Genomic DNA, 24269 nt, shown 5'->3' with positions numbered 1-24269 from the left:
AGGCAGGCTGCTTTCCCTGGTGCTGAATTGGTGGACCATGGGGAAGAGGGAGAGTGAGGAGGGGTGGGGGTAGGGTTGCAGCAGGCAGCTCTATTTGGTTATACTTTACTGATGGAGAAGATGGGGGTGGGGAATGAAGGCAGACAGAGCGGAGGGAGTGGTTTTACAGTGAATTGACAAGTGGTTCCTGTGGAGAAGGGTCGATAAGAGAAGGAGAGAAGTATGGAGAAAGAGAGGGAGAGAGATACATAAAACAATACTTACCTCACTAGCTCTGACTTTGATGAGAGCTTCTTTGAGGAAGCATGTACTTACTACGACATGTGGTTGTCCCACCTAGCTATCTTAAGATGAATGCACTAACTGTAAGTCGCTCTGGATAAGAGTGTCTGCTGAATGACTAAAACGTCAAATGTAAATACAATAATGCGTTGATTCATTTCCCATTTAGTGTTACCTGCTCATTTCAATTTGAGATGAAAGATGGACCAGCTATAAGACATCAGGGACAACCCCGTGGGGACACATTGTGTCCTGAACTTTGCTGTACCTCCTTTTCATCTGCTTCATTGTAAGTAATTGGATTCCATTTGAAAGGAGGCCATCTCCTTTGGGTCTTAAGACCAACGTTTGTTGTCTATATACTGAAAGGCCACAAAGAAAATCAGAAACAGTGCAACATAACACTACAATCAGAGTCTGTCACTACAGTACTAGCTAGTTCTGTTGAGCACCATGAACCACGAAATCAGAAAGAATCATGAATCCGAAGACCCGCCTTTCTTAGAGAAGAGGCTTGGGCCCCTACCCTTTTCCCCACAATCATGGTGAACATCTCCCTCTACTGGTCAACCGTTAGTAAAGCACACTTGCTGAAGGGAGAGGCATCATTTTGCCTCCTGGCTGACGTGGGAAATGTGATACAGTATATTACATAGATTCCCTCCGAGAGGGGATAATGGAGTAAACATTAAATACTTGAGCATGTTATTAATATGAATGTGAGGTAAACATATGATGCTGCTGTAGAGATACACCTAGAGGAACTAACCGTTTAGGGGATGGGCATATGATCATAATACATATTCATCCCAAATATGAACACACTATCCTTGTGTAGTGTGAAGAGTATTCTAAAGCACACAACATGATTGAGGTAGACAAATGCTTTAAAAGGTGTAAATTAGCACACCACAATGTAGCACCGCTGAATTATAGGGCCAGTACACATCCTCTTAGATAGACCTTGTATGCGCATGCCAGACAGAATTAACAGGATTAGATCTACTTAACCAAATGACGAATGAAATGGCCCCCGTTCCTGGTAAAAGGCAGATTATTTTTTTCATCAATTGGATTAGTTGACCGACCGGGTGAGGAAAATAGTCATCAGACCACAGTCATCTGTCTGGTTGACACAGGCCTAGGTCTATTGGCTCAAAAAAGCCTAGCAGTTGAACAGTAGGCTATAAACCTATTTAATCCCTAGCTGGCTAGCCTAGTACTTCACAACCCAACCTTTTTTCTTGATAGCCTACCATCCTCTTCAACCTCCTTGACCTAAAAAATATTGACCTTGTTCAGGTGCCACCTGCCTGCTGTGTTGCACCTGGCTACTTGCATCACTGCAGATTTCTTAATTCACCAATGGTTGCATAGTAACAAAAAAATGGCCGACTGCAGATCCATATCCGTATTATAGGCCTGTAATATATGCAGTGTGATTTATGAATTTGTGCATTAATTGTAGTGTTTTGCTTTTGTTTTGACAGGTAGCTAGGACTACCAAACTGTCAACAGATGACACACCGGGTGCAAACTACCTGCCCTCCAGGACACCTACACCACCCGATGTCACGGGAAGGCCATAAAGATCATCAAGGACAACAACCACCCGAGCCACTGCCTGTTCACCCCACTATCATCCAGAAGGCAAGGTCAGTACAGGTGCATCAAAGCGGGGACCGAGAGACTGAAAAACAGCTTCTATCTCAAGGCAATCAGCCGCCACCACTAACATTGAGTGGCTGCTGCCAACATACTGACTCATCTCCAGCCACTTTAATAATGGAAAATTGATGCAATCAACTTATCACTAGCCACTTTATATAATGTTTACATACCCTACATTACTCATCTCATATGTATATACTGTACGCTATACCATCTACTGCATCTTGCCATCTTGATGTAATGTATCACTAGCCACTTTAAACAATGCTGCTTTATATGTTTTCATACCCTACATTACTCATCTCATATGTATATACTGTACTCTATACCATCTACTGCATCTTGCCTATGCCGTTCGGCCATCACTTATTATATATTTTTATGTACATATTCGTATTCATTCCTTTACATTTGTGTGTGTATAAGGTAGTTGTTGTGGAATTGTTAGGTTATATTACTTGTTAGATATTATTGCACGGTCGGAACTGGAAACACTCGCATTAACATCTGCTAACCAGGTGTATGTGACCAATAACATTTGAGTTGATTTGACACCTACGGGCTTTTGACGTTGTGTTTTTCACTTGGTATACGTGTTGAACTAAAGTAGGTCTCGCTGTTCAGCAAACTTCCTCAATTTTCACACTGTAATGAAACCCTAACTGTTGAGGATATGGGCCATTCGCGGGCGTGTGACAGCGTTACTGAAACCGGTCAGGTGAGAATTTTGAATGCACTGCGGACGATCCCATACAACCTTGTATTTCTGCTCCCAACCACTAGGAGGACCACTGGGATAGGCACCGTGGCGTGGTGATACAAGGAAGCGAACTCCAGCCGGACAACAACCGTATCGAAGTGCAGGAGTGTGTGAGAGAGAGAGAATAGTTCGAAGACTACACTAAATGGGGACGCGAAATGGCATCTTCAACCAACGAGAGGAGGGCATTTGCTCACAAAATTAATCGGTGAGACTCATAATTTGTATGTACTCAGTAGGGCAGCTAGTTCGCGTGACATAACGGACAGACCGGGTAGTGCGGGATTTGAGGGCATCGCTGATCGTAAACCGCGCAGACTGAATAGGAACTGAGACAGACGAAGTCTATTGTTCAGCATATGGGCTTCGAATGAAATATGCATTTATCATTCACCCTGCCATTGTTTAGAAAAAGACAACGATTTTTCATACCTTGCGATTGTTACTTTGCTCACACACAGAACCAGATCACAGCTATCCTTTTGCTAGTAGGCTGACACTCGAGCCATCAAACATGTTGGCTACTAGTTACCTAAATGACTTTATTTTACATTATCTCGAGGAGACCCAAGTAAAACGGATATAAAACTATAATTAGTAGTTATCTAGTCATACCAGCCGTTGAATTCACTTTCCCGTCGAACTGTGGGATAACAAGGCGTGGGTTGGGTTACACTAATATTGGTGCGCTGCAAATGAACTCAGCTTGATCCTCTGTGCTGTCACTCCTAGTTCAAGTCATACTGTGTAGAACCCTTCCTGGGGGCAGATCTGTAGATGGAACGTCTAGTTCTTATGGAGTTCTGCTACACAATGAAAACAGAAGTAGGCGAGATGGAGTTCCCCTTTCCTATGGGAAAGGAAAGTAGCCCGAGCACCGTACCTTTATTATTGTGTGACGTGATGCATTTCCCAGTTCCAACATTGCTGGAGTTAAGTTCATACTTGTGTTCATCGAAGCCTTCATAGAATCAGCTGAGAACCTCCTTCATGTTACGGGTGAGTGGCCCTTGGAGGCTCCTGAGAGCAGACTGGATATTTGATAAGAGATGTCTATCAGCATCACAACATGCAGGTGAACATGTCACATCAAAACCAACAGGGGGGAAATCTCAATGACATCTTGGAATGTCAGCAGTCCAGTACGAAACAGTCAACAACACCACAACAGGCCCATACCTTGTATCTCCTATTAGGACTTTCCAACTGGCCCAACCAGACTTATTATACTCACCATGGTATGTACACATATTTCTCACTCTCACATGATTATCATATTGAGTTAGCCTAGCTAACGGTGAATGGTGCTGTTCCTTCTGGATGTTGACTGGCAGCCTACTAGTTCAAATTGTAGCAGCGAACCTACTACTAGGCTATAGCCTAACTTAGTAGTAACCGAGTAGAGTGCTGAATTCAACAACTTGGGCCTAGTCATTGCTACAGTTTCTCCTCTCTCCCCCCAACTCTGTTATCGTCCAGTCCTTTCTCTCTCTCCCCAGTGGGAGCCAGTCCATTGTATCGGTTCAGGATGCAGGAAAGGGTGTGACAGGGTGTTCCGTCTATTACCCTTGGAGGCGATAGCTTTTCCTTTATCCTGTTTAAAGTGGGGATTGGAGAAGGTAGTACATTTTAACGGCAGAATAACACTATCACAAAACATGGTTGTGACTGACGCCTCTGTCGAAAGATTGTTGTCGAGTTCCAGCTTGAAAGGGTTGTGTGATTTTGGGGTATAGTATGTAGTATGTCATGGGGATAAATTACATTTGAGGGTCTCCTTTTGAAGCAGTAGCATTTAATGTGTGGAATGAAGACGTAGTTTGACCACAGCGACCGTGACCAGGGAATTCCGGGAAGCGTTATGTGTATGTCTGTGTGAGATATATAGTCTGAGAGTATGAGATGGCCAGTCCGTTATAAGTTTGTGGAAGAGCAGCTGCATGCTGTGTCTCTGAGAGGATTGGGGGCCTAGTTTGACTGTGTCCCCCCTCTCTAAGCCTCCCATTTGCTTTTGGTCCATAAAGGCCCAGGCCAGGGGCAGTGAGAGCGTTATGGCTCTCTGCCTGGTTTCTGTACTAGGCCCAGCCACCGCTCCTCTCTTCTCCCACAGATCCGGCTTGACTCCCATTCATAACAGCTGCTGCCATTCAGCACTGCTACTAGTACCAGCTGCTGGGGACTGGGTCGTGGGGAGAGAATGGATAGCATACATGGCTGCTCACATCTGATAAGAAGTCAAAACTGGAAAGCTATTATGAAATCTAAGGCAGGCACATAGTTATGTATAAAACACTTCTAGCATTACGTCTGGGAGTAGCCTACATATTCATAATGGTTTCAAGCAGCAATACGCAAAATGTAATAGGTTTAACTCTGGGTTATCTGCAGCAAGGGTTTTGTTTAGCCTATGTTAATTGGCTTATTTGCATGTGCATGATAATGGTGAGGCAATTAGATTTTTGGCACCTCGCTGGAGAGATTTTAGCTGAGTATCTAGATTATGGAGCATATTTGCATACGAATCCGAGGCTAGCGCTTGCAAGTTTGGGCATCAAATCAGTTCTCAAGTTAACCGTCTTTATCCACTGACAGAATGATTTCTATTCTGGTATTTATTATGTCTAGACTTGTTTCTATTTGGCTTCCTGAAGATACAGCTGTGAATGAAAAAACGTTTTTTCCCCCCCTGTTTGAGCGTAACTGTACTCTACCGTTTCCTGTCCGTCTCTGTCAGGACGGTGGCTGCAGAGGTCAGGAAGCAGGTGTCCAGAGAGTACGGCTCCCCTCAGCTGTCCAAGAAACGAGGAGCACACCAACCTGTAAGTAGCTGTGTGTGTGTGTGTGTGTTTTAGGTATATCACCTTGTTTTTGGTCAGCGCCGCAGTGCTCTTACTGAAGTGGAGCCAGTGTCTATGTATATTGTATACGAGCGTGTCAAAACTAGACGACGTAGGCTTAATCACTCATATGATCCACCTCTCTTCTTTGCTCACCATCTCGGTGTGGCTTGTGGTCCTGGTGGAATGTTCAAGTGTATGAATATAATGCTTCGCTGCCCTTTTTTAAATATGTCACTCGTTGCTTCAAGGCACACCCACCGAACGGAGCAAACTTATCTCGGTCTGTTCAAGGAAACGTTTCGTTCAGGGCAAACTGTTCCGCAAACGTTCAAGCGTACTGAACGCACCTCAGGTATTGATTGTTGTGTGTTATTGATTGATTGGTTGTCAGGTGCCACTGACAGAGGTGGTGGAGCCTGTGGACTATGAGGAGTATGTGAGTAGCCACGCCCCTGGGGCGGAGCCTTGCCCCCTCAGACAGCTGATGGAGTTCCCCCCAGACGACCTGGAGCTCCTCCTGCAGGACAGAGAGTGTACTACACTGGAGCCCCCTCTGCCCGAGGAGGAGTGAGTCACACTAACACACACATTATGTACATTATGTACAGCAGTGTTTCCCCTAGCACTATGTCCCCTTGCTTAGCTCTGTTTCCACCTGCCTAAAAGAGTTTGGCTTCAATGGGTTTCAAATGGCAATTTTGAAGACAGGGGTCTGGATGTTGTGTTGAATTCCTTTGTGCCCCGCCTAGAAAATAATCTAGAGGGTAAGACTGACACACACGCTCACTCACATAACTAGGACTTCTTGACACTGCATTATCATGCTACTGGACAGGCAACACCCTGTACCTTTCCTATGCCATTGTAATATTTGTCATTCTATATAATTCATGGGTTTTTTTTCTCCACAGCACATTTGACCCAAGAGTGAGAGATGCCTTGGCTGTCTACACAGATGACTGGTTGATCATTCAGAGGAAGTGAGTGTCCCTCTATCATGTGTCCCATATGCCACCCTCTTTTCCATTCATTTATCCACATTGATTTTCCATTGATTTGGTTGCAATGGTGCCCATGATGTGCATTATCTCTGTGATTTAAAGATGAGGAAAATGTATTTTGTCATGTGTAGGTATCAGCGTTATAGTACAACCCACACCCCCCATAACTCTGAGCGCCAGAGGGAGAGGCAGCGAGGGCTGGTTAAGCAGACCTTTGAACTGGACGAGGCTGCGGCCACTGACCGCCAGGATGACCAGGACGATGCTAAGCGGCGGTCAGTCTCTCTGGATGATACGCCCCGGGGCAGCTGGGCCTCCAGTATTTTTGACCTGAAGAACTCGTCGCCGGACGCCCTGCTGCCCTCGGTGCTAGAGCGCACAGCTGCAGAGGACATGGACCGCCGCAACGCTGAGGCCCGCCTGCAGGGGCGCCACTCTGACCTGCTGGGGCTCTTCCCTACTCCCGACGAGGTCTGTCCCAAATAATAATATTCATATCATCCATACACTATTCTCTTCTGTTCGGCTCAGTTGTCTGTCAGCATGTGTTGCTAAAGGGCTAGCCGACTTTGTATAGAATGATATAGCTATAACATAGAAAGTTACGGAAAATATATCACAACTTAATTATATATTTTTAAAAATGTTTCAAAGTTAATTACATATAGATTATTTTTCTAAAAATCAGGCAGTTCCACCATAGACATTGAAGCACATCAATGAAATAGCCTTCTCAGCCACGTGACCATCTGTTTGCGTATCTTGCCTCTAGGGCTGGGCGATATGGCCAAAATATAATATTAAGGTATTTGAAAAATGTATGTTTTTAGGGTATTTGATGTTATTTGATGTTTTTGAGTAATAAAAGTTCTACATTTGCTTTGAGTAGTGCGTGCCCCTAGGGTGGCAACATATACAGTTCATTCGGAAAGTATTCAGACCTCTTCACTTTTTACACATTTTGTTACGTTACAACCTTATTCTAAAATGGATTTTAAAAATATGTTCATCAATTTACACACAATAACCCATAATGACAAAGTGTATTAAAAATAAAAAAACAAAATACCTTATTTACATAAGTATTAAGACCCTTTGCTACAAGACTTCAAATTGAGCTCCGGTGCATCCTGTTTCCATTGATCATCCTTGAGATATTTCTACAACTTGATTGGAGTCCCCATATGGTAAATTCAATTGATTGGACATGATTTGGAAAGGCACACATCTGTCTATAAGGTCCCACAGTTGACAGTGCCAAGCCATGAGGTCGAAAGAATTGTCCTTAGAGCTTCAAGACAGGATTGTCGAGGTGCGGATCTGGGGAAGGGTACCAAACAATTTCTGCCGCATTTTAGGTCCCCAAGAACACAGTGGCTTTCGTCATTCTTAAATGGAAGAAGTTTGGAACCACCAAGACTTTTCCTAGAGCTGACCGCCCGGCCAAACTGAGCAATCGGGGGAGAAGGGCCTTGGTCACGGAGGTGACCAAGAACCTGATGGTCCTTCTGACAGAGCTGTGGAGATCGCAGAATATTCCAGAAGGACAACCATCTCTGCAGCACTTCACCAATCAGACCTTTATGGTAGGGTGGCCAGACGGAAGCCACTCCTCAGTAAAAGGCACATGACAGGCCACTTGGAGCTTGCCAAAAGGCACCTACAAGATTCTCAGACCATGATAAACAATATTCTCTGGTCTGATTCTCTGGCCAAGATTGAACTCTTTGGCCTGAATGCCAAGTCTCACATCTGGAGGAAACCTGGCACCATCCCTACAGTGAAGCATGGTGGTGGCAGCGTCATGATGTGGGGATGTTTTTCAGCGGTAGGGACTTGGAGACTAGTCAGGAACGAGGGAAAGATGAATGGAGCAAGTACAGAAGGATCCTTGATGAAAACCTGCTCAGGACCTCAGACTGGGGCAAAGGTTCACCTTCCAACAGGACAACGACCCTAAGCACACAGCCAAGACAATGCAGGAGTGGCTTTGGGACAAGTCTTTGAATGTCCTTGAGTGGCCTACCCAGAGCCCGTACTTGAACCCAAGCTAACATTTCTGGAGAGCCCTGAAAATAGCTGTGCAGCAACACTCCCTATCAACCCTGACAGAGCGGATCTGGAGAGAAGAATGGAGACCCTCCCCAAAAACAGGTATGCCAAGCTTGTAGTGTCATACCAAAGAAGACTCGGGCTGTAAAGTTGCTTCAACATAGTACTGAGTAAAGGATCTGAATACTTACAGTTGAAGTCGGAAGTTTACATGCACCTTAGCCTCAGGTTTCTGACATTTAGTCCTAGGAACAATCCCCTGTTTCAGGTCAGTTAGGTTCATCACTTAATTTTAAGAATGTGAAGTGTCAGAATAATAGTAGAGAATGATTTATTTCAGCTTTTGTTTCTTTCTTCACATTCCCAGTGGGTCAGAAGTGTACATGCTACCAAATACTAATTGAGTGTATTGCCTTTAAAAATGGTTTAACTTGGGTCAAACGTTTTGGGTAACCTTCCACAAGCTTCCCACAATAAGTTGGGTGAATTTTGGCCCATTCCTCCTGACAGAGCTGGTGTAACTGAGTCAGGTTTGTAGGCCTCCTTGCTCGTACATGCTTTTTCAGTTCTGCCCACAAATGTTCTATGTGATTGAGGTCAGGGCTTTGTGATGGCCACTCCAATACCTTGACTTTGTTGTCCTTAAGCCATTTTGCCACAACTTTGAAAGTATGTTTGGGGTCATTGTCCATTTAGAAGACCCATTTACAACCAAGCTTTAACTTCCTGACTGATGTCTTGTGATGTTGCTTCAATATATCCCTCTAATTTTTCTCCCTCATGATGCCATCTATTTTGTGAAGTGCACCAGTCCCTCCTGCAGCAAAGCACCCCCACAACATGATGCTGCCACCCCCGTGCTTCGTGGTTGGAATGGTGTTCTTCGGCTTGCAAGCCTCCCCCTTTTTCCTCCAAACATAACAATGGTCATTATGGCCAAACAGTTCTATTTTTGTTTCATCAGACCAGAGGACATTTCTCCAAAAAGTATGATCTTTGTCCCCATGTGCAGTTGCAAACTGTAGTCTGGCTTTTATTTATGGCAATTTTGGAGCAGTGGCTTCTTCCTTGCTGAGGTAATGCTGAGGCTCAGGTAATGTCGATATAGGACTCGTTTTACTGTAGATATAGATACTTTTGTACCGGTTTCCTCCAGCATCTTCACAAGATCCTTTGCTGTTATTCTGGGATTGATTTGCACTTTTTGCACAAAAGTACGTTCATCTCTAAGAGACGGAACGCATCTCCTTCCTGAGCGGTATAACGGCTGTGTGGTCCCATGGTGTTTATACTTGCGTACTATTGTTTGTACAGATGAACATGGTACCTTCAGGCGTTTGGAAATGGCTCCCAAGGATGAACCAGACTTTTTTTTCCCTGAGGTCTTGTCTGATTGCTTTTGATTTTCCCATAAAGTCAAGCAAAGAGGCACTGAGTTTGAAGGTAGGCCTTGAAATACATCCACAGGTGCACCTCCAATTGACTCAAATGATGTCAATTAGCCTATCAGAAGCTTCCAAAGCCATGACATCATTTTCTGGAATTTACCAAGCTGTTTAAAGGCACAGTCAACTTAGTGTATGTAAACTTCTGACCCACTGGAATTGTGATACAGTCAGATTATTTCACTTATAATTGTCTGTAAACAATTGTTGGGAAAATGACTTGTGTCTTGCACAAAGTAGATGTCCTAACCGACTTGCCAAAACTATAGTTTGTTAACAAGAAATTTGTGGAGTGGTTGAAAAACAAGTTTTAATAACTTCAACCTAAGTGTATGTAAACTTCTGACTTCAACCTTATGTAAGTGTGATTTTTTTAATACATTTACAAAAAGTTAAACCATCTGATTTTGCTTTGTCATTATGGGGTATTGTGTGTAGATTAATGAGGAATTGAATCCATTTTAGAACAAGGCTGTAACGTAACAAAATGTGGAAAAGGTCAAGGGATCTGGATACTTTCCAAATGCACTGTACATTCTAAGTGATTTCAATGAGTCTTTCTCCATTCTGATTGTTTTATACTGTTCTATTCAACTTCAACCAACATTTATTTCCATCCATTTCTGCGCTTATTTGAGATCATTTCCACAATACTACGTAGGGCTGCGTGATATGGGCAGACAATCTATGCCTTATTTTTTACAAAATGTTGCAATTGCACTTGTGTGAACGTAAAAAAAAAAAAATGTTTATATATATATATATATATATATATATATATATATTTTTTAGCTTGCCAAGCCAGTTAAGAACATATTCTTATTTACAATGACGGCCTACCCCGGGCCAAACCCAGACGTACCAGGGACTGTAGTGACGCCACTTGCACTGAGATGCAGTGCCTTCGGGAACTGTTGGAGTCATGGAAATATAATGATTATTCGAATTCTGTAGTTAGAATATGATAGTTGGCACTTTGAATACAGTGTTGTTTGAATGAAAATGCCAGGGAGGAGTTATTGTGAGCGTAGGAACCACATTTTTGATAAGTGTTTCCCAGGGGACCCTATAATCGTTGGCTACGTTGAATACTTTATTTTAGCTACTTCATTTAGTAAATATTCAGGCTTCGCTTATTCCTCTTTGATTTAGAAGATACTGTTGCACAAACAACATGCTGATTTCAGTCTACACCATCACTGGTATTATCAGGCTGTATAACTAGTTATGTTTGTTCTGACTCACTACATTTTATTAGCCAGCTAACCAGTGATTAGCTTTAGCAACTAACACAATTTAGGCCCAACTTGCTTAGAAAAGACAAACGAGCTGTTAGCAGATGTAAGAAACACAAACTAACTGTGTAATTCTGGAACACTAGTTCATGTATATTAAGAAGCAAATAGAAAACCACATCGTTGTCATCAACATTGTCATTGTAAGCATTTCGCTACGCCTGCAATAACATCTGCTAAGTATGTGTATGTGATCAATAACATTTTCATTTTAGTCAAAAAAAAAAATGTTTTTGCATGTGTTGCGTTGACAATGCAGACCGAGCACAAGAACAACAAATGCGCTCCATGAGTGACGGGGAGGGGCTAGGTGTGTGTGGAACGTGGCGTATCAAATTTAACAAACAAAACATTCAAATACCGTTATAGAAGGTAAAGTAAATCGCCCAAACCCAGTCAGTGTGTCAATACCGGTATACCATTTACCGCCCAGCCCTACTTGTCTCTGTCTCCTTCTCATGCTCTCTCCCTCTTTCGTTGTGTCTGTGTACACACTACTGTGGTGTCTGTGTCAACGTTGCCATGGCGTCTGGCTGTGTAAATGCCGCCGTCGTGTTGATGTTCTCATGGCTATGTGTGTTGTCTGACAGGATGAGGCTGTGGAGAGATGTTCTGTCCCAGAGGTCCCCAAAGAACACTGTGGTCAGAGGATCATGGTCAAGTGTCTGTCCCTCAAGTGAGTGTCTGTCCTTATCGTTCCTAAAATTATCCTTGTCGGTCACTCTTTCTCTTATACCCTTTTCACACAAATGTAAAGTGCTGAGTCACAGTTCAGGTCAGCACAATGGTAAATACATTTTGGCATTTTATTAATTTATCAATCGTATTTCCTTCTCATCCAAACACACGTGCTTTTTGTACCCCCCTACAGATTTGAAATAGAAATTGAGCCAATATTTGGGACTCTCGCTCTCTATGATGTCAAGGAAAAGAAAAAGGTACCTATGAGTTTTCTAGAAATGTTTAGACTGTGTACATATACAGCAGGTTTATTTTTGAATTATCATATTATGCTTATGTCATGCTGAGCTCATGCTTTGACTGATTACATTATTCTAGCTCTCAGTATGCCTCAAAGGTCTTGTGCTTTAAATCTGAGTCAAAACTTAATTAATATCCCTTGACATACATTTCCTCTTCTCCCTCCCTCCCTCTCCCAGATCTCAGAGGACTTCCACTTTGACCTGAACTCAGATCAGATGAAGGGTTTGTTGCGTCTCCACACACCCCACACAGCCATCTCCACCCTGGCCCGCTCAGCCATCTTCTCCATCACCTACCCCTCTGCAGACATCTTCCTGGTCATCAAGGTACTGGGCATAGGGCCACCAGGGGGGGCAGATACAGAGAGTCCACGGAGGCTCTACGTCACATGACAATCTACTGACTCTCTGTAGGACTGTGTCTTGGTCTGGTCACATGTTCAGGAGAGAACCCCTAGTCCATATGAACTTTTTTAATGATACAAAGTCTTTTATCGTCTATCCACCTTCCACAATTTTTTTTAGGTGTGAATTGAATTACACAGCAAATTCTCCACTGTTAAATAAACACTGAGAGAGTTGCATTTAACTATCTTCCAGTGTCAATATGGGTCCACACTTTTAAGTGTGAAATTAACACTTTGCTTAGTGTAAAGCCTTATTTGCATATTTCACAGTGTGCCTTACCTTTCGTGTGAGTTGTGGAGTTACCACCCATGACTGTATTTGTTAGTGACATAGACATGGCTGTTGCATTCATTAATTTTCAGTCCTGTAGCCTTCACTAAGTGAGATCCCAAGTGAATATGTTATCATTAAAATTATATTCTTTAAGACAAGACATATTTTATAAGCTTTATTTTGAGGGCCTAGTTTTCCCCTAATACAGAGGCCTGCAAGTCAAATATTTATTTTGGTGCGATATATATATTTTTTTTTACTAAACATACACATACAAACGATAGCGTACTGACGCGCACAAACATCAACAACACTATCTTTGGATGCGACCCAGTCGTTGGTTATAAATGTTCTATTGCCATACTGGCTGGCAACGTTCTTATCCCTTGCTTGCTTTCTTTCTAGCTAGCCAACTACGGCTAACTTGTAGTCATGTCAAAAAAGTGCAGCCAGAATAACAACAAAGTAGCTGCATTTGTTTAAGCTGTTTTCTAGTGACCATTTATTATAGATACATCCATGACAATGTCCTTATGATGCTCAAATTCGCCTGGCATAGAAAATGTGCTCTCTCATCAGGACACGGTTGTTCAGAGGAGCAAGCCAACAACACAGCAATCGTAACACTATCACTTCAAACTGAAGTTGGAAAGACTGCAAATTAGCGGTGTTTCGTTTGACCTTTTTTCAATAGACCTTTTTTTTTTGTTGTAAATATCCATAAAAATGATGCCAGCTGATTCATGATTTCGACTCGCATAGAAACCCTGCCTGTCTGTCTCGTCTCGACTCATTCATTATTATGGGACAGCAGGAGATCTAATTTTAAATATTCAAACAATGTTGCATATGTCGGAGAGACAGACAGCAAGGTTTATACAAATCTCCACTGTTGAAAACTAAATGTTAGTCTAGAAGAAATGTGAGATAATGTCTAGATCCTTTTTATAGTGGAGATCAAGTGTATAACTTTCCTGCCTGGGCTGATGAGATAGTGGATTGCACAGTCAGATGGAACAGAGCATAAAGGTATTTTGACGCCACTGACTAAATCTATGACAGCAGTTTTAACCAATCAGCATTCAGGATTAGGCCCACCCGTTGTATAATTAAGAAATGACTCTGCCGTTGTACTGTAGAATTTGTGAATTTTGTCTCTTGTATAGTAAATTCTATACATTAGTTTATACTGGATTAAGCGTACATTTTCATGAACTGTAATTTAGTTATGTTCCAAAATTCCCTCCATCTTGTGCCAATAACCTCTGCAAGGTTTTGTATATCTTACCTATCATATTAATATCAGTTTCTGACTCTAATTGGATTCTCTAAAGATTGCTCTGATGTCCAAATTATTTCAAATCGAGACTTTGTGATAAACCTTTAAGTTGCATGTATTTGAAAATATCTACACTGGTCAGACCAAAATTGCTTTTTAATTCTGTAATGGAAATACATTTATTTCCTATTACCAAGTCATTTATGTTTTCAGTTTTCTATGTGGACCAATTTATCAGTGAATTCTGAAAAGCTTGTATTGTTCCATAGGATTGTGTTTTCAAAGAGTGATATTGGTTCTTGTAGAATATATTTCATTTTCTTCTATATTGTTGTAGTGTTTTTAACTATAAAGTTTTTTTCCTGGTTGCAAAAATTCACTTCATTTCAGTTTGTGGCAAAACAAACAAGTATAGTGTAGAGAATCATTGTACCATCTAAACCGCTGTGAAATATATTTTCTACAACCAAAAATATAGTATTTTCAGCTGTTTGAAGCTATTGTACAAAACCGAAAGTAAAAAGAGCAAAAACAAAACTTATGAACAGTCAGCATAGAAATAGTGCACATAGAACAGATCTACTGCTTCTTAGACTTGCTTTCAATGAGAATGACACATCTATGTGAATTAGGTTGGGTTGCCCAAAAAATCTACGTATTGCTGCTTTAATGTTCTCAGCTTTATCCTTTTGGAAATTGACACATGAAAGATTCAGGGGATGAGCATGCTCATCTTCAATATGTACCCATTGTTCCTCTTTAGTGCATTTAACTCTGTCGCAAGTAGAAGACTTGTGTGGTGAGTTGATACAATTCCCAAGTCTGGAAGGTTAAAACCACCCTCAGACTTAGGAAGATGTAAAACTTTCCTTTTTATTCTTTTGAGTTTTATTTGCAAGTCAAATTATGCTGGCTTGCAAAGTGGTGTAATTTCCATTGGAATCCAGCTCGAATCCAGTGGAGATATCAAACATTTTGAAATGTTTTCACCCACAACCTGCATTCAGAATGACTGCCATGGTCAGGAGGACCCAGATGTGAGACGACCTAAACCATCTAAACTGGAACAATCATTTCAGTAACGGGCGCAATAAATCTAACAGATTAGATTAGTGTAGCGTAAGACTAATTAATCAATCAATTGACACAAACAATTCCAAAAATCTACCAGCATTAGAACACTGGGTATTAACACCAACACTGGGGCTCTTATGTGACACAGAAAAATCCATACAAGGTAACACTGGCCAATTTGCTGTGTAAACTGTATTTGAGCAGACCATCCCAGACAAATCAGTGGAATATCCTTCATCCACCAGAATGATTCATGCCAAGTGGCTTTGCAATACCTTATCATGGCTGCATTATATCACTTATTTACTTTAGATAAAGTTCTGTAAGCTTTGCCACATGGGTGACAGTGAAGTGCAACGACCTATTTGTCTTTTAACTAGTGAATGTGACATTAGTTATTCTGAAGATGCATCCAATATTTGCAGTTCATATATTGCTTTAGAAATGTGTGTGCATGCACCATGTGTGCACCATTTGCAAATAATGGTCAGGTCAGCAATGTTCACCGTTACACACGTGTGTGTGTGTGTGTGTGTGTGTGTGTGTGTGTGTGTGTGTGTGTGTGTGTGTGTGTGTGTGTGTGTGTGTGTGTGTGTGTGTGTGTGTGTGTGTGTGTGTGTGTGTGTGTGTGTGTGTGTGTGTGTGTCAGCTGGAGAAAGTCCTTCAGCAGGGAGACATAGGGGAATCCTGTGAACCCTACATGGTCATGAAAGAGTCGGACTCATCAAAGGTAACAGTAAGTTCATAGTATCTATCTTCTATTGGTCTTTTCTTTGCATATGTACATGCGTGCATGAGGTCATGCACATGGGACTCTGTCCAGCTGGGTAGCCATCAGCATTTCTCAATTCTGTCTAGTCAGACAACTGCAATATTTGCAATTCCCTATTCTGAAGCTCAATGTCCAACAAACGCTGAAACATTATATAAATATTACAGTATCACATAGCAAAGGCCTTTTTTCAAGGCCCTTGATAGAGCAAGCTCCCATCCACTCTTACAGTCCCCACCAGTCAGTCAGTCTCACTCTGTTTAGCACAAGGAGAAGCTGGAGAAGCTGCGTCAGCAGGCAGAGACGTCGTGTAGCAGGCTGGGGAGGTACAGGATGCCCTTCGCCTGGACGGCCATCCACCTGGTCAACATCGTCAGCAGTGTGGGGGGGCTGGAGCGCTCCGACCCCGACTCTGACTCTGGTAGTTATGACCTCTACCAAACGCCCCCTGGTTTAATCACAGTTAGGATGTCAAGCACATACACAGATCAGTCCCTCCAGGATTTTGTGACATTCTTCTGTGATTTCTGCGGGGGGATGCTTGATTTTTGTGGCAGCTTTTCTGAAATTCTGCGATACATTTTGAGGTGTTTTCTTTTCACGTTCATTTCATATAAAGCAATAAGTCATATGTGCTCAGTTTTAGGACGATTTTAAGTAGAATACATAAGACAAACAATTTAAACATCTAAAGTGCTCAATTCTGTTGATTTTCCTGAACAAACAGCTCTGTCATAATCCACTCACACACACCTCTCCTCTCCATCAGGCTTGGGGCTTGCTATCAATACGAGACGCACCTCCCATTCCTACTCATTCTCTCCCTCTCATTAAAAAAAAAAAAAAAGATTCAGAGCTGATCGATCACTTTCAATTTGAGGATCGATATTTCTTGCTATCAACTTGTCTTCAAAATTTTTGAGCTTGTGATTTTTTTTCTCCTAAAATGGTCGTAAGGGAGATAAAGAACAGAATACGTAAAAATAAGAGTTGTGGTTGATTATTATTCCTTTTTTTTTTATCCAGAAAGATGGTGCTTTCGTAAATCCCTATTAAGTTTTGCAGAGAGTTTAAAACGGCAAAGCTGACAAATTGCACTCAGTGCTTTGAGCAGCGCTCTCTATAGACAGACTGGGAAGAGCAGAGTGCCGACCACTCTACTAAAGCCAAGGTTAGACTGGGAAGAGCAGAGTGCCGACCACCCTACTAAAGCCAAGGTTAGACTGGGAAGAGCAGAGTGCCGACCACCCTACTAAAGCCAAGGTTAGACTGGGAAGAGCAGAGTGCCGACCACTCTACTAAAGCCAAGGTTAGACTGGGAAGAGCAGAGTGCCGACCACCCTACTAAAGCCAAGGTTAGACTGGGGAGAGCAGAGTGCCGACCACTCTACTAAAGCCAAGGTTAGACTGGGGAGAGCAGAGTGCCGACCACTCTACTAAAGCCAAGGTTAGACTGGGGAGAGCAGAGTGCCGACCACTCTACTAAAGCCAAGGTTAGACTGGGGAGAGCAGAGTGCCGACCACTCTACTAAAGCCAAGGTTAGACTGGGGAGAGCAGAGTGCCGACCACTCTACTAAAGCCAAGGTTAGACTGGGGAGAGCAGAGTGCCGACCACTCTACTAAAGCCAAGGTTAGACTGGGGAGAGCAGAGTGCCGACCACCCTACTAAAGCCAAGGTTAGACTGGGGAGAGCAGAGTGCCGACCACCCTACTAAAGCCAAGGTTAGACTGGGAAGAGCAGAGTGCCGACCACCCTACTAAAGCCAAGGTTAGACTGGGGAGAGCAGAGTGCCGACCACCCTACTAAAGCCAAGGTTAGACTGGGGAGAGCAGAGTGCCGACCACCCTACTAAAGCCAAGGTTAGACTGGGGAGAGCAGAGTGCCGACCACCCTACTAAAAGCCAAGGTTAGACTGGGGAGAGCAGAGTGCCGACCACCCTACTAAAAGCCAAGGTTAGACTGGGGAGAGCAGAGTGCCGACCACCCTACTAAAGCCAAGGTTAGACTGGGGAGAGCAGAGTGCCGACCACCCTACTAAAGCCAAGGTTAGACTGGGGAGAGCAGAGTGCCGACCACCCTACTAAAGCCAAGGTTAGACTGGGGAGAGCAGAGTGCCGACCACCCTACTAAAAGCCAAGGTTAGACTGGGGAGAGCAGAGTGCCGACCACCCTACTAAAGCCAAGGTTAGACTGGGGAGAGCAGAGTGCCGACCACCCTACTAAAGCCAAGGTTAGACTGGGGAGAGCAGAGTGCCGACCACCCTACTAAAGCCAAGGTTAGACTGGGGAGAGCAGAGTGCCGACCACCCTACTAAAGCCAAGGTTAGACTGGGGAGAGCAGAGTGCCGACCACCCTACTAAAGCCAAGGTTAGACTGGGGAGAGCAGAGTGCCGACCACCCTACTAAAGCCAAGGTTAGACTGGGGAGAGCAGAGTGCCGACCACCCTACTAAAGCCAAGGTTAGACTGGGGAGAGCAGAGTGCCGACCACCCTACTAAAGCCAAGGTTAGACTGGGGAGAGCAGAGTGCCGACCACCCTACTAAAAGCCAAGGTTAGACTGGGGAGAGCAGAGTGCCGACCACCCTACTAAAGCCAAGGTTAGACTGGGGAGAGCAGAGTGCCGACCACCCTACTAAAGCCAAGGTTAGACTGGGGAGAGCAGAGTGCCGACCACCCTACTAAAAGCCAAGGTTAGACTGGGGAGAGCAGAGTGCCGACCACCCTACTAAAGCCAAGGTTAGACTGGGGAGAGCAGAGTGCCGACCACCCTACTAAAGCCAAGGTTAGACTGGGGAGAGCAGAGTGCCGACCACCCTACTAAAAGCCAAGGTTAGACTGGGGAGAGCAGAGTGCCGACCACTCTACTAAAGCCAAGGTTAGACTGGGGAGAGCAGAGTGCCGACCACCCTACTAAAGCCAAGGTTAGACTGGGGAGAGCAGAGTGCCGACCACCCTACTAAAGCCAAGGTTAGACTGGGGAGAGCAGAGTGCCGACCACCCTACTAAAGCCAAGGTTAGACTGGGCAGAGCAGAGTCCCGACCACCCTACTAAAGCCAAGGTTAGACTGGGGAGAGCAGAGTCCCGACCACCCTACTAAAGCCAAGGTTAGACTGGGGAGAGCAGAGTGCCGACCACCCTACTAAAGCCAAGGTTAGCGTAGTAAAACGCCACTCACCTTGATTCTTTCAGCGCTTGCCACAGTCTTCCCTGCTACCACTTCTGTCATGGTGGTCTGCCGCTACTGTCGGAACTGTTCTGACATTCTCATATGCTTTGCTGATTCCAAGTGACTGTTGATTGTCGAATTTCTCTAGTTTCCAGAAACGCTTGGGAATTGTTTCGTATGGTCGTTAGCTGTTATTTTTGTTGGCAAATTAGATTGTTTTCTGTACATTGTACTGCCTGTCAGCCATCAACAATCACCCATCATCTTTGCATGTGAATATGCTGACAGGCCAGGGGGGGGGGGAAACTTTGTTGACGTGTGGTTGGATTGGGCCATTTTCCACGGTAACTGTGCAGTAATTGGTTAAAAATTAAGAAACCTCTTTTGATTGGATCCTTTTTATGCGCTAACATTGGCGGAATTGGTCAAAAGTGCGAGCTCTCGCATAATATGCGCTGATTGGTTGATTTTGCATCGAATTATGCGATCGTAGAATCTTGGAGGGACTGACAGGTTCTCTCTTAATAAACACTTGGAAATACATGTTGGAATTCCTTACATCAGTCACACTCAGACACTTCTTGTTGAATAGTGGATATAACAAAAGTGTCACAATTTCATAATAAGTATGTAATAATTGTTATTTCATCTCGAAACGGATGACTTGTCTTTTTGTCAGAGCGGAAAGGCCATGGAACATGGAACGAGAGAAAGAAGAAAGGGTTTGAGCGGATGAGTGTAGGAGAGGACATGTGTAACTTTGCCACTTTCCGTCCAGCCACTCTCACAGTCACCAACTTCTTCAAACAGGTCAGTCAGAATGTTGTGTGTGTGTGTGTGCTACCCAGGTGTACAGTGCCTATGATAAGTATTCATCCCATCAGGATTTTTTAAAACATTTTTGTGCGTTACAAATTGGGATTAAAATGTTATAAATGTTGTGTGCAATACTCTGTGTGCAATAATAGGGGTTAACATGATTTTTGAATGACAACCTCATCTCTGTACCCCACACATACTATTATCTGTAAGGTCCCTTAGTCACGTAGTGAATTTCAAGCACAGATTCAACCACAAAGAGGAATATTCAGTTGTTAGTTACACTTTGGATGGTGTATCAAAACACTCAGTCACGACAAAGATACAGGCATCCTTCCTAACTGAGTTGCTGGAGAGGAAGGAAACCACTCAGGGTTTTCACCATGAGGCCAATTGTGATTTTAAAACAGAGTTTAATGGCTTGCTTGCCAAAATCTTGTACTATCCCTTTAAATCTCCTAGAAAATGTAATGCAAGACTTGAAAAAAGTGCTGTCTAGCAATTAGCTTGAAGAAATTGGAAAAGAATAATGGGCAAATATTTCACAACCAAGATGTGCAAAGCTCTTAGACTTACTCAAAAAGACGCACAGCTGTAATTGCTGCCAAAGGTGTTTCTGACATGTGTTGACTCAGGGTGAAAACTGATTTTAATCAAGAAATGTTTTTCATCATTTATATTTGTATACGATTTTATCTTCTACTTTGACATTGCAGAGTATTTTCTCTATTTTAATCCCACTTTATAACAATAAAATGTGAAATCCATTGGATATGAATACTTGTTATAGTCACTGTAACCTGTCTCAGATGTGTCTGTGTGCCGATATACTATGATCTCTGTATCTGTAGGAGGGGGACAGGCTGAGTGATGAAGACCTCTACAAGTTTCTGGCAGACATGCGCAGACCATCCTCTGTCCTACGCAGACTGAGACCTGTCACAGGTACCTATAGGAGGGGGACAGGCTAATTGATGAAAACCTCTACAAGTTTCTGGCTGACATGCACAGCACACACACACAAATGTTTATATGTAATTACCTGCAGAAAATTCCTATAGGAATAGAGAATATATTTGATGTTCACAGGTGTAACCTCGTTTTTTCTCTCTTCCTGCTCCTTCTGTCCCTAGCCCAGTTGAAGATAGACATCTCTCCAGCCCCAGACTCTCCTCACTACTGCCTGTCTCCTGAGCTGCTCCATGTCAAGCCCTACCCTGACCTGAGGGTGCGCCCCACCAAGGAGGTGCTGGAGTTCCCTGCCCGCTATGTCTACACCCCTCACACCACCTACAGGTCAGTCTACACTGCTTATATCACCTACAGGTCAGTCTACACCCCTCACACCACCTACAGGTCAGTCTATACCCCTCACACCACCTACAGGTCAGTCTACGCCCCTCACACCACCTACAGGTCAGTCTACACCCCTCACATCACCTACAGGTCAGTCTATGCCCCTCACATCACCTACAGGTCAGTCTACACCCCTCACACCACCTACAGCTCAATCTACACACCTACAGTAGACTCTGTCATAGATCATACATAGATTTTACATGTCATGTGCTGCATAAACATCACAGATCAGGAATTATATTTGCAGATTTTTATTTTCACACAAAATATACAATATGACAGCAGTAAGAATGAATTAGAATTCAAATAAAGAACATGTACACTAAAAAAAAGGGCTTGTATTGAACACAATTGTATTCGGAAATATAATACAGTGGTATAAATATATAATGTTATTGTGATTCAGTTTATTGGGTGGGAATGTTTGTTCTGTGTGAATTATGGTTGACTGAGTAGACGGGTAAAGTCATGGAGTGTATTAGCTACAGTAGCGGGTGTTGAGATTCAGTGGAACCATCAGGCGTTGTGACTAAGGACTGGCTGTCTCCTGGCTTCACTCTGAAATAAAAACAAACTTCGTCAAACACGGCGTCCATCATTACATCAATCATGAGCAGATTCTATTTAGCATTTTTCAAACTATGTTCAGCTATTATACACACCAGTTTCTGTAGCTTGGTCAACTGTTGGTTCTGACTCTCAATGCTCTGTTTTTGGAACTGTGTCCATGTTAGCAGGCCCTCCAGAACTCTGGAGTGTTTTAACGCTCTATCCTGAAAACACACACACACACATCTGAATTTATGAATGGAATAGAACAGATTGAGTGTGTTGGCATTGGATTGTTTGGTGTAATCTGTGTGTGATTGAGAAGTGTACCTTACCTTTAATTCCTGTATGCTGTTGGGGGGGTAGTTCTGAAGGTATGTCTCCAGGTTGATCACCTTGGTCCTAAGATCCCCCTCTTCCTGCTCCACCCGGGCCACCTTGCCCTCGGCCTCCTCAGCCTCTGACTGCAGCCCAGCCATCTGGCCCTTGGAAAAGAGCATCTGGCGTTAAATCCTCTCCCTCCCACTGATCTCAGACCAGCTGCTCAAACTGCCTTGGCCTCAACATACACTCGCTGGCCAATGCCATTCTCTGTTCTCAGAACATTAAGATCTATATTGAGTAAACAAAACGAACATGTACATGGCTCTGTGTTTATGTTGAATAGCTAGCCAGATAATCGAGTGCTCAGGTTCATGGCAGTTATTGGCCCATTCAGCCAAATAGCCAATGGTGTCTGTTCAGCTGTTCTCTCTCCCTGTTGGAGCCCAGAGGAATAGAGCTTATCTGACTGACTGGGATTTCAGACTGTTGGCAAAGTAGGGTTATCTCTGTCTGCCCTGTCGCTCTGGAGTGAAATCGACAAATTGATCATGATTTTAAGTGCTTAACCCTCTACCAATTGATGACACTGTCAGAGTTAGTTTGAGGTGTCTGACTGGGTGTGTTTTCTCCAGTAAATAGATCAATCTAAAGTACACCTGACAGAGTAGCTAAGGTGCAAGATTGAAATTCTACTGAATAAAAAGCCTCTGCCCACTTAGAGCTATGCACATTTCAGTAATTTAATTGGCAGGTTTCCGTTCACAGTAGACCTTCGTCAGAGCAGGATATGTTTCCTCACCTGTATCTGTCCTAGCACCTGTCTCATCTGTCTGTCCTTCTCTGCGGCCTGGCCTGCCTCCTGGCCCAGCCTCTCCAGCCTCTCCTCATGTCTCCTCAGCGACCTCTCGATCCGCGCGAACTTGGCATCGGTGCTCTCGTAGATGTGGTGCAGGGTCTCGCTGAACTGCAGCACGCCGTACATCAGCACGTTCATGTCATCAATGGGGGCAGCCTGGTTGTTCTTCTGGGTCTTCCGGACGGGGCTGGCTGGGATCCCTGTTAAACACATGGCCATACACAGCAGGCAGAGTAGTGTGGCCCTCATCCTGACCTGAGGACAGAGGCTATATAGAGAGATTATTTCTTTGTCTCTTCAGAGAGACTATCGACTCGAAATCTTGTGAGAATCGCCCAGTGCCCCTTCCTATGCCTGTTTGCTTTAAAGTTTTGTTAAGGGTGTTGTTGATCCTCAGTTGTCGTTAAAAAGGTACCTTTTCTCAGCTGTATGTCTAAGTGCCTCAGGTCTGTAGTATCTTTTTAGTCTCACATCGGATATCAGTAATGATACAACTCTTTTATATTGGGTGTTCAAAATGACTGTGAAACATTAGCTCAGTCGTGGTCCAATCAGAGATCAGCTCTGTGGCCTTAGTCAGGCTGACCTTGGCATTCATCCCAACCTCTGGAGTAACTCTGTCAGGCCTCCAGGTGTCAAATATACATAACCTACATTAACATCAACTCTGTTTGTCCTGGTAGATATGGACCAGGGCCTGGTTGCATAAAACATCTCAAGTTTAACTTTAAGTCAGATGCATAAAACATTTGAAGGTGAATTTCTCTCTTAAATGAAGTGAAAAGATGAATGGTGCCCACGAGGTCCCTTAAGTGCTTCGTTCCGTATGGATCTCAATGTCAACAGATTTTGTGAAGGTGAATGTTTTCCTCTGCCCTGGTTGCAAAAGGAAAACATCAACCAGCTAGCGAGTTACTTAGCTAAACAATGGAAGGTGCACAATCAGTGGCTACAAAGCCATCTGGCTAGTTAGCTACCTACTCTGTAAGTTAGCTTGACGTTTTAGAAATTAATAGAAACAAGTTGAGAAAAAGGTCAAGAAAATAAACTTGTTTT

General features: G+C 43.4%; 2 protein-coding genes across 10 annotated transcripts in view; one reads left to right on the top strand and one right to left on the bottom strand.

Annotated features, from left to right (window-relative positions):
- The window catches only part of LOC118365684 (dedicator of cytokinesis protein 7-like), a 60195-nt gene that overhangs the window by 13703 nt on the left and 22223 nt on the right, over positions 1–24269 (top strand). For 4 of the 9 annotated variants that reach the window (XM_052491011.1, XM_052491009.1, XM_052491010.1 and 1 more), the window contains 14 exons: positions 1773–1937; positions 2737–2921; positions 5448–5532; positions 5945–6120; positions 6465–6533; positions 6686–7025; positions 11937–12022; positions 12218–12284; positions 12507–12656; positions 16013–16093; positions 16400–16556; positions 19986–20116; positions 20977–21070; positions 21259–21421. In XM_052491011.1, the coding sequence (XP_052346971.1) occupies positions 2872–2921; positions 5448–5532; positions 5945–6120; positions 6465–6533; positions 6686–7025; positions 11937–12022; positions 12218–12284; positions 12507–12656; positions 16013–16093; positions 16400–16556; positions 19986–20116; positions 20977–21070; positions 21259–21421 (1649 nt within the window). In that variant the 5' untranslated portion in view covers positions 1773–1937; positions 2737–2871. Of the gene's footprint in view, positions 1–1772; positions 1938–2736; positions 2922–5447; positions 5533–5944; positions 6121–6464; positions 6534–6685; positions 7026–11699; positions 11719–11936; positions 12023–12217; positions 12285–12506; positions 12657–16012; positions 16100–16399; positions 16557–19985; positions 20117–20976; positions 21071–21258; positions 21422–24269 lie in introns of those variants that run through there. The other 5 variants (XM_052491003.1, XM_052491007.1, XM_052491006.1 and 2 more) reach the window with 2 other exon arrangements.
- On the bottom strand, positions 21722–23693 carry LOC118365375 (uncharacterized). Its single transcript, XM_035747552.2, has 4 exons — positions 23157–23693; positions 22369–22518; positions 22147–22257; positions 21722–22042 (listed from the first exon to the last, which is right to left on the bottom strand). The coding sequence occupies exons 1-4, from the start codon at positions 23460–23462 to the stop codon at positions 22001–22003; spliced, it is 609 nt and encodes a 202-aa protein (XP_035603445.1). The 5' UTR covers positions 23463–23693; the 3' UTR covers positions 21722–22000.

Source organism: Oncorhynchus keta, chromosome 32, assembly GCF_023373465.1.
Source record: "Oncorhynchus keta strain PuntledgeMale-10-30-2019 chromosome 32, Oket_V2, whole genome shotgun sequence".
Classification (NCBI taxonomy): domain Eukaryota; kingdom Metazoa; phylum Chordata; class Actinopteri; order Salmoniformes; family Salmonidae; genus Oncorhynchus; species Oncorhynchus keta.
This window is presented reverse-complemented; position numbering and strand designations above follow the sequence as displayed.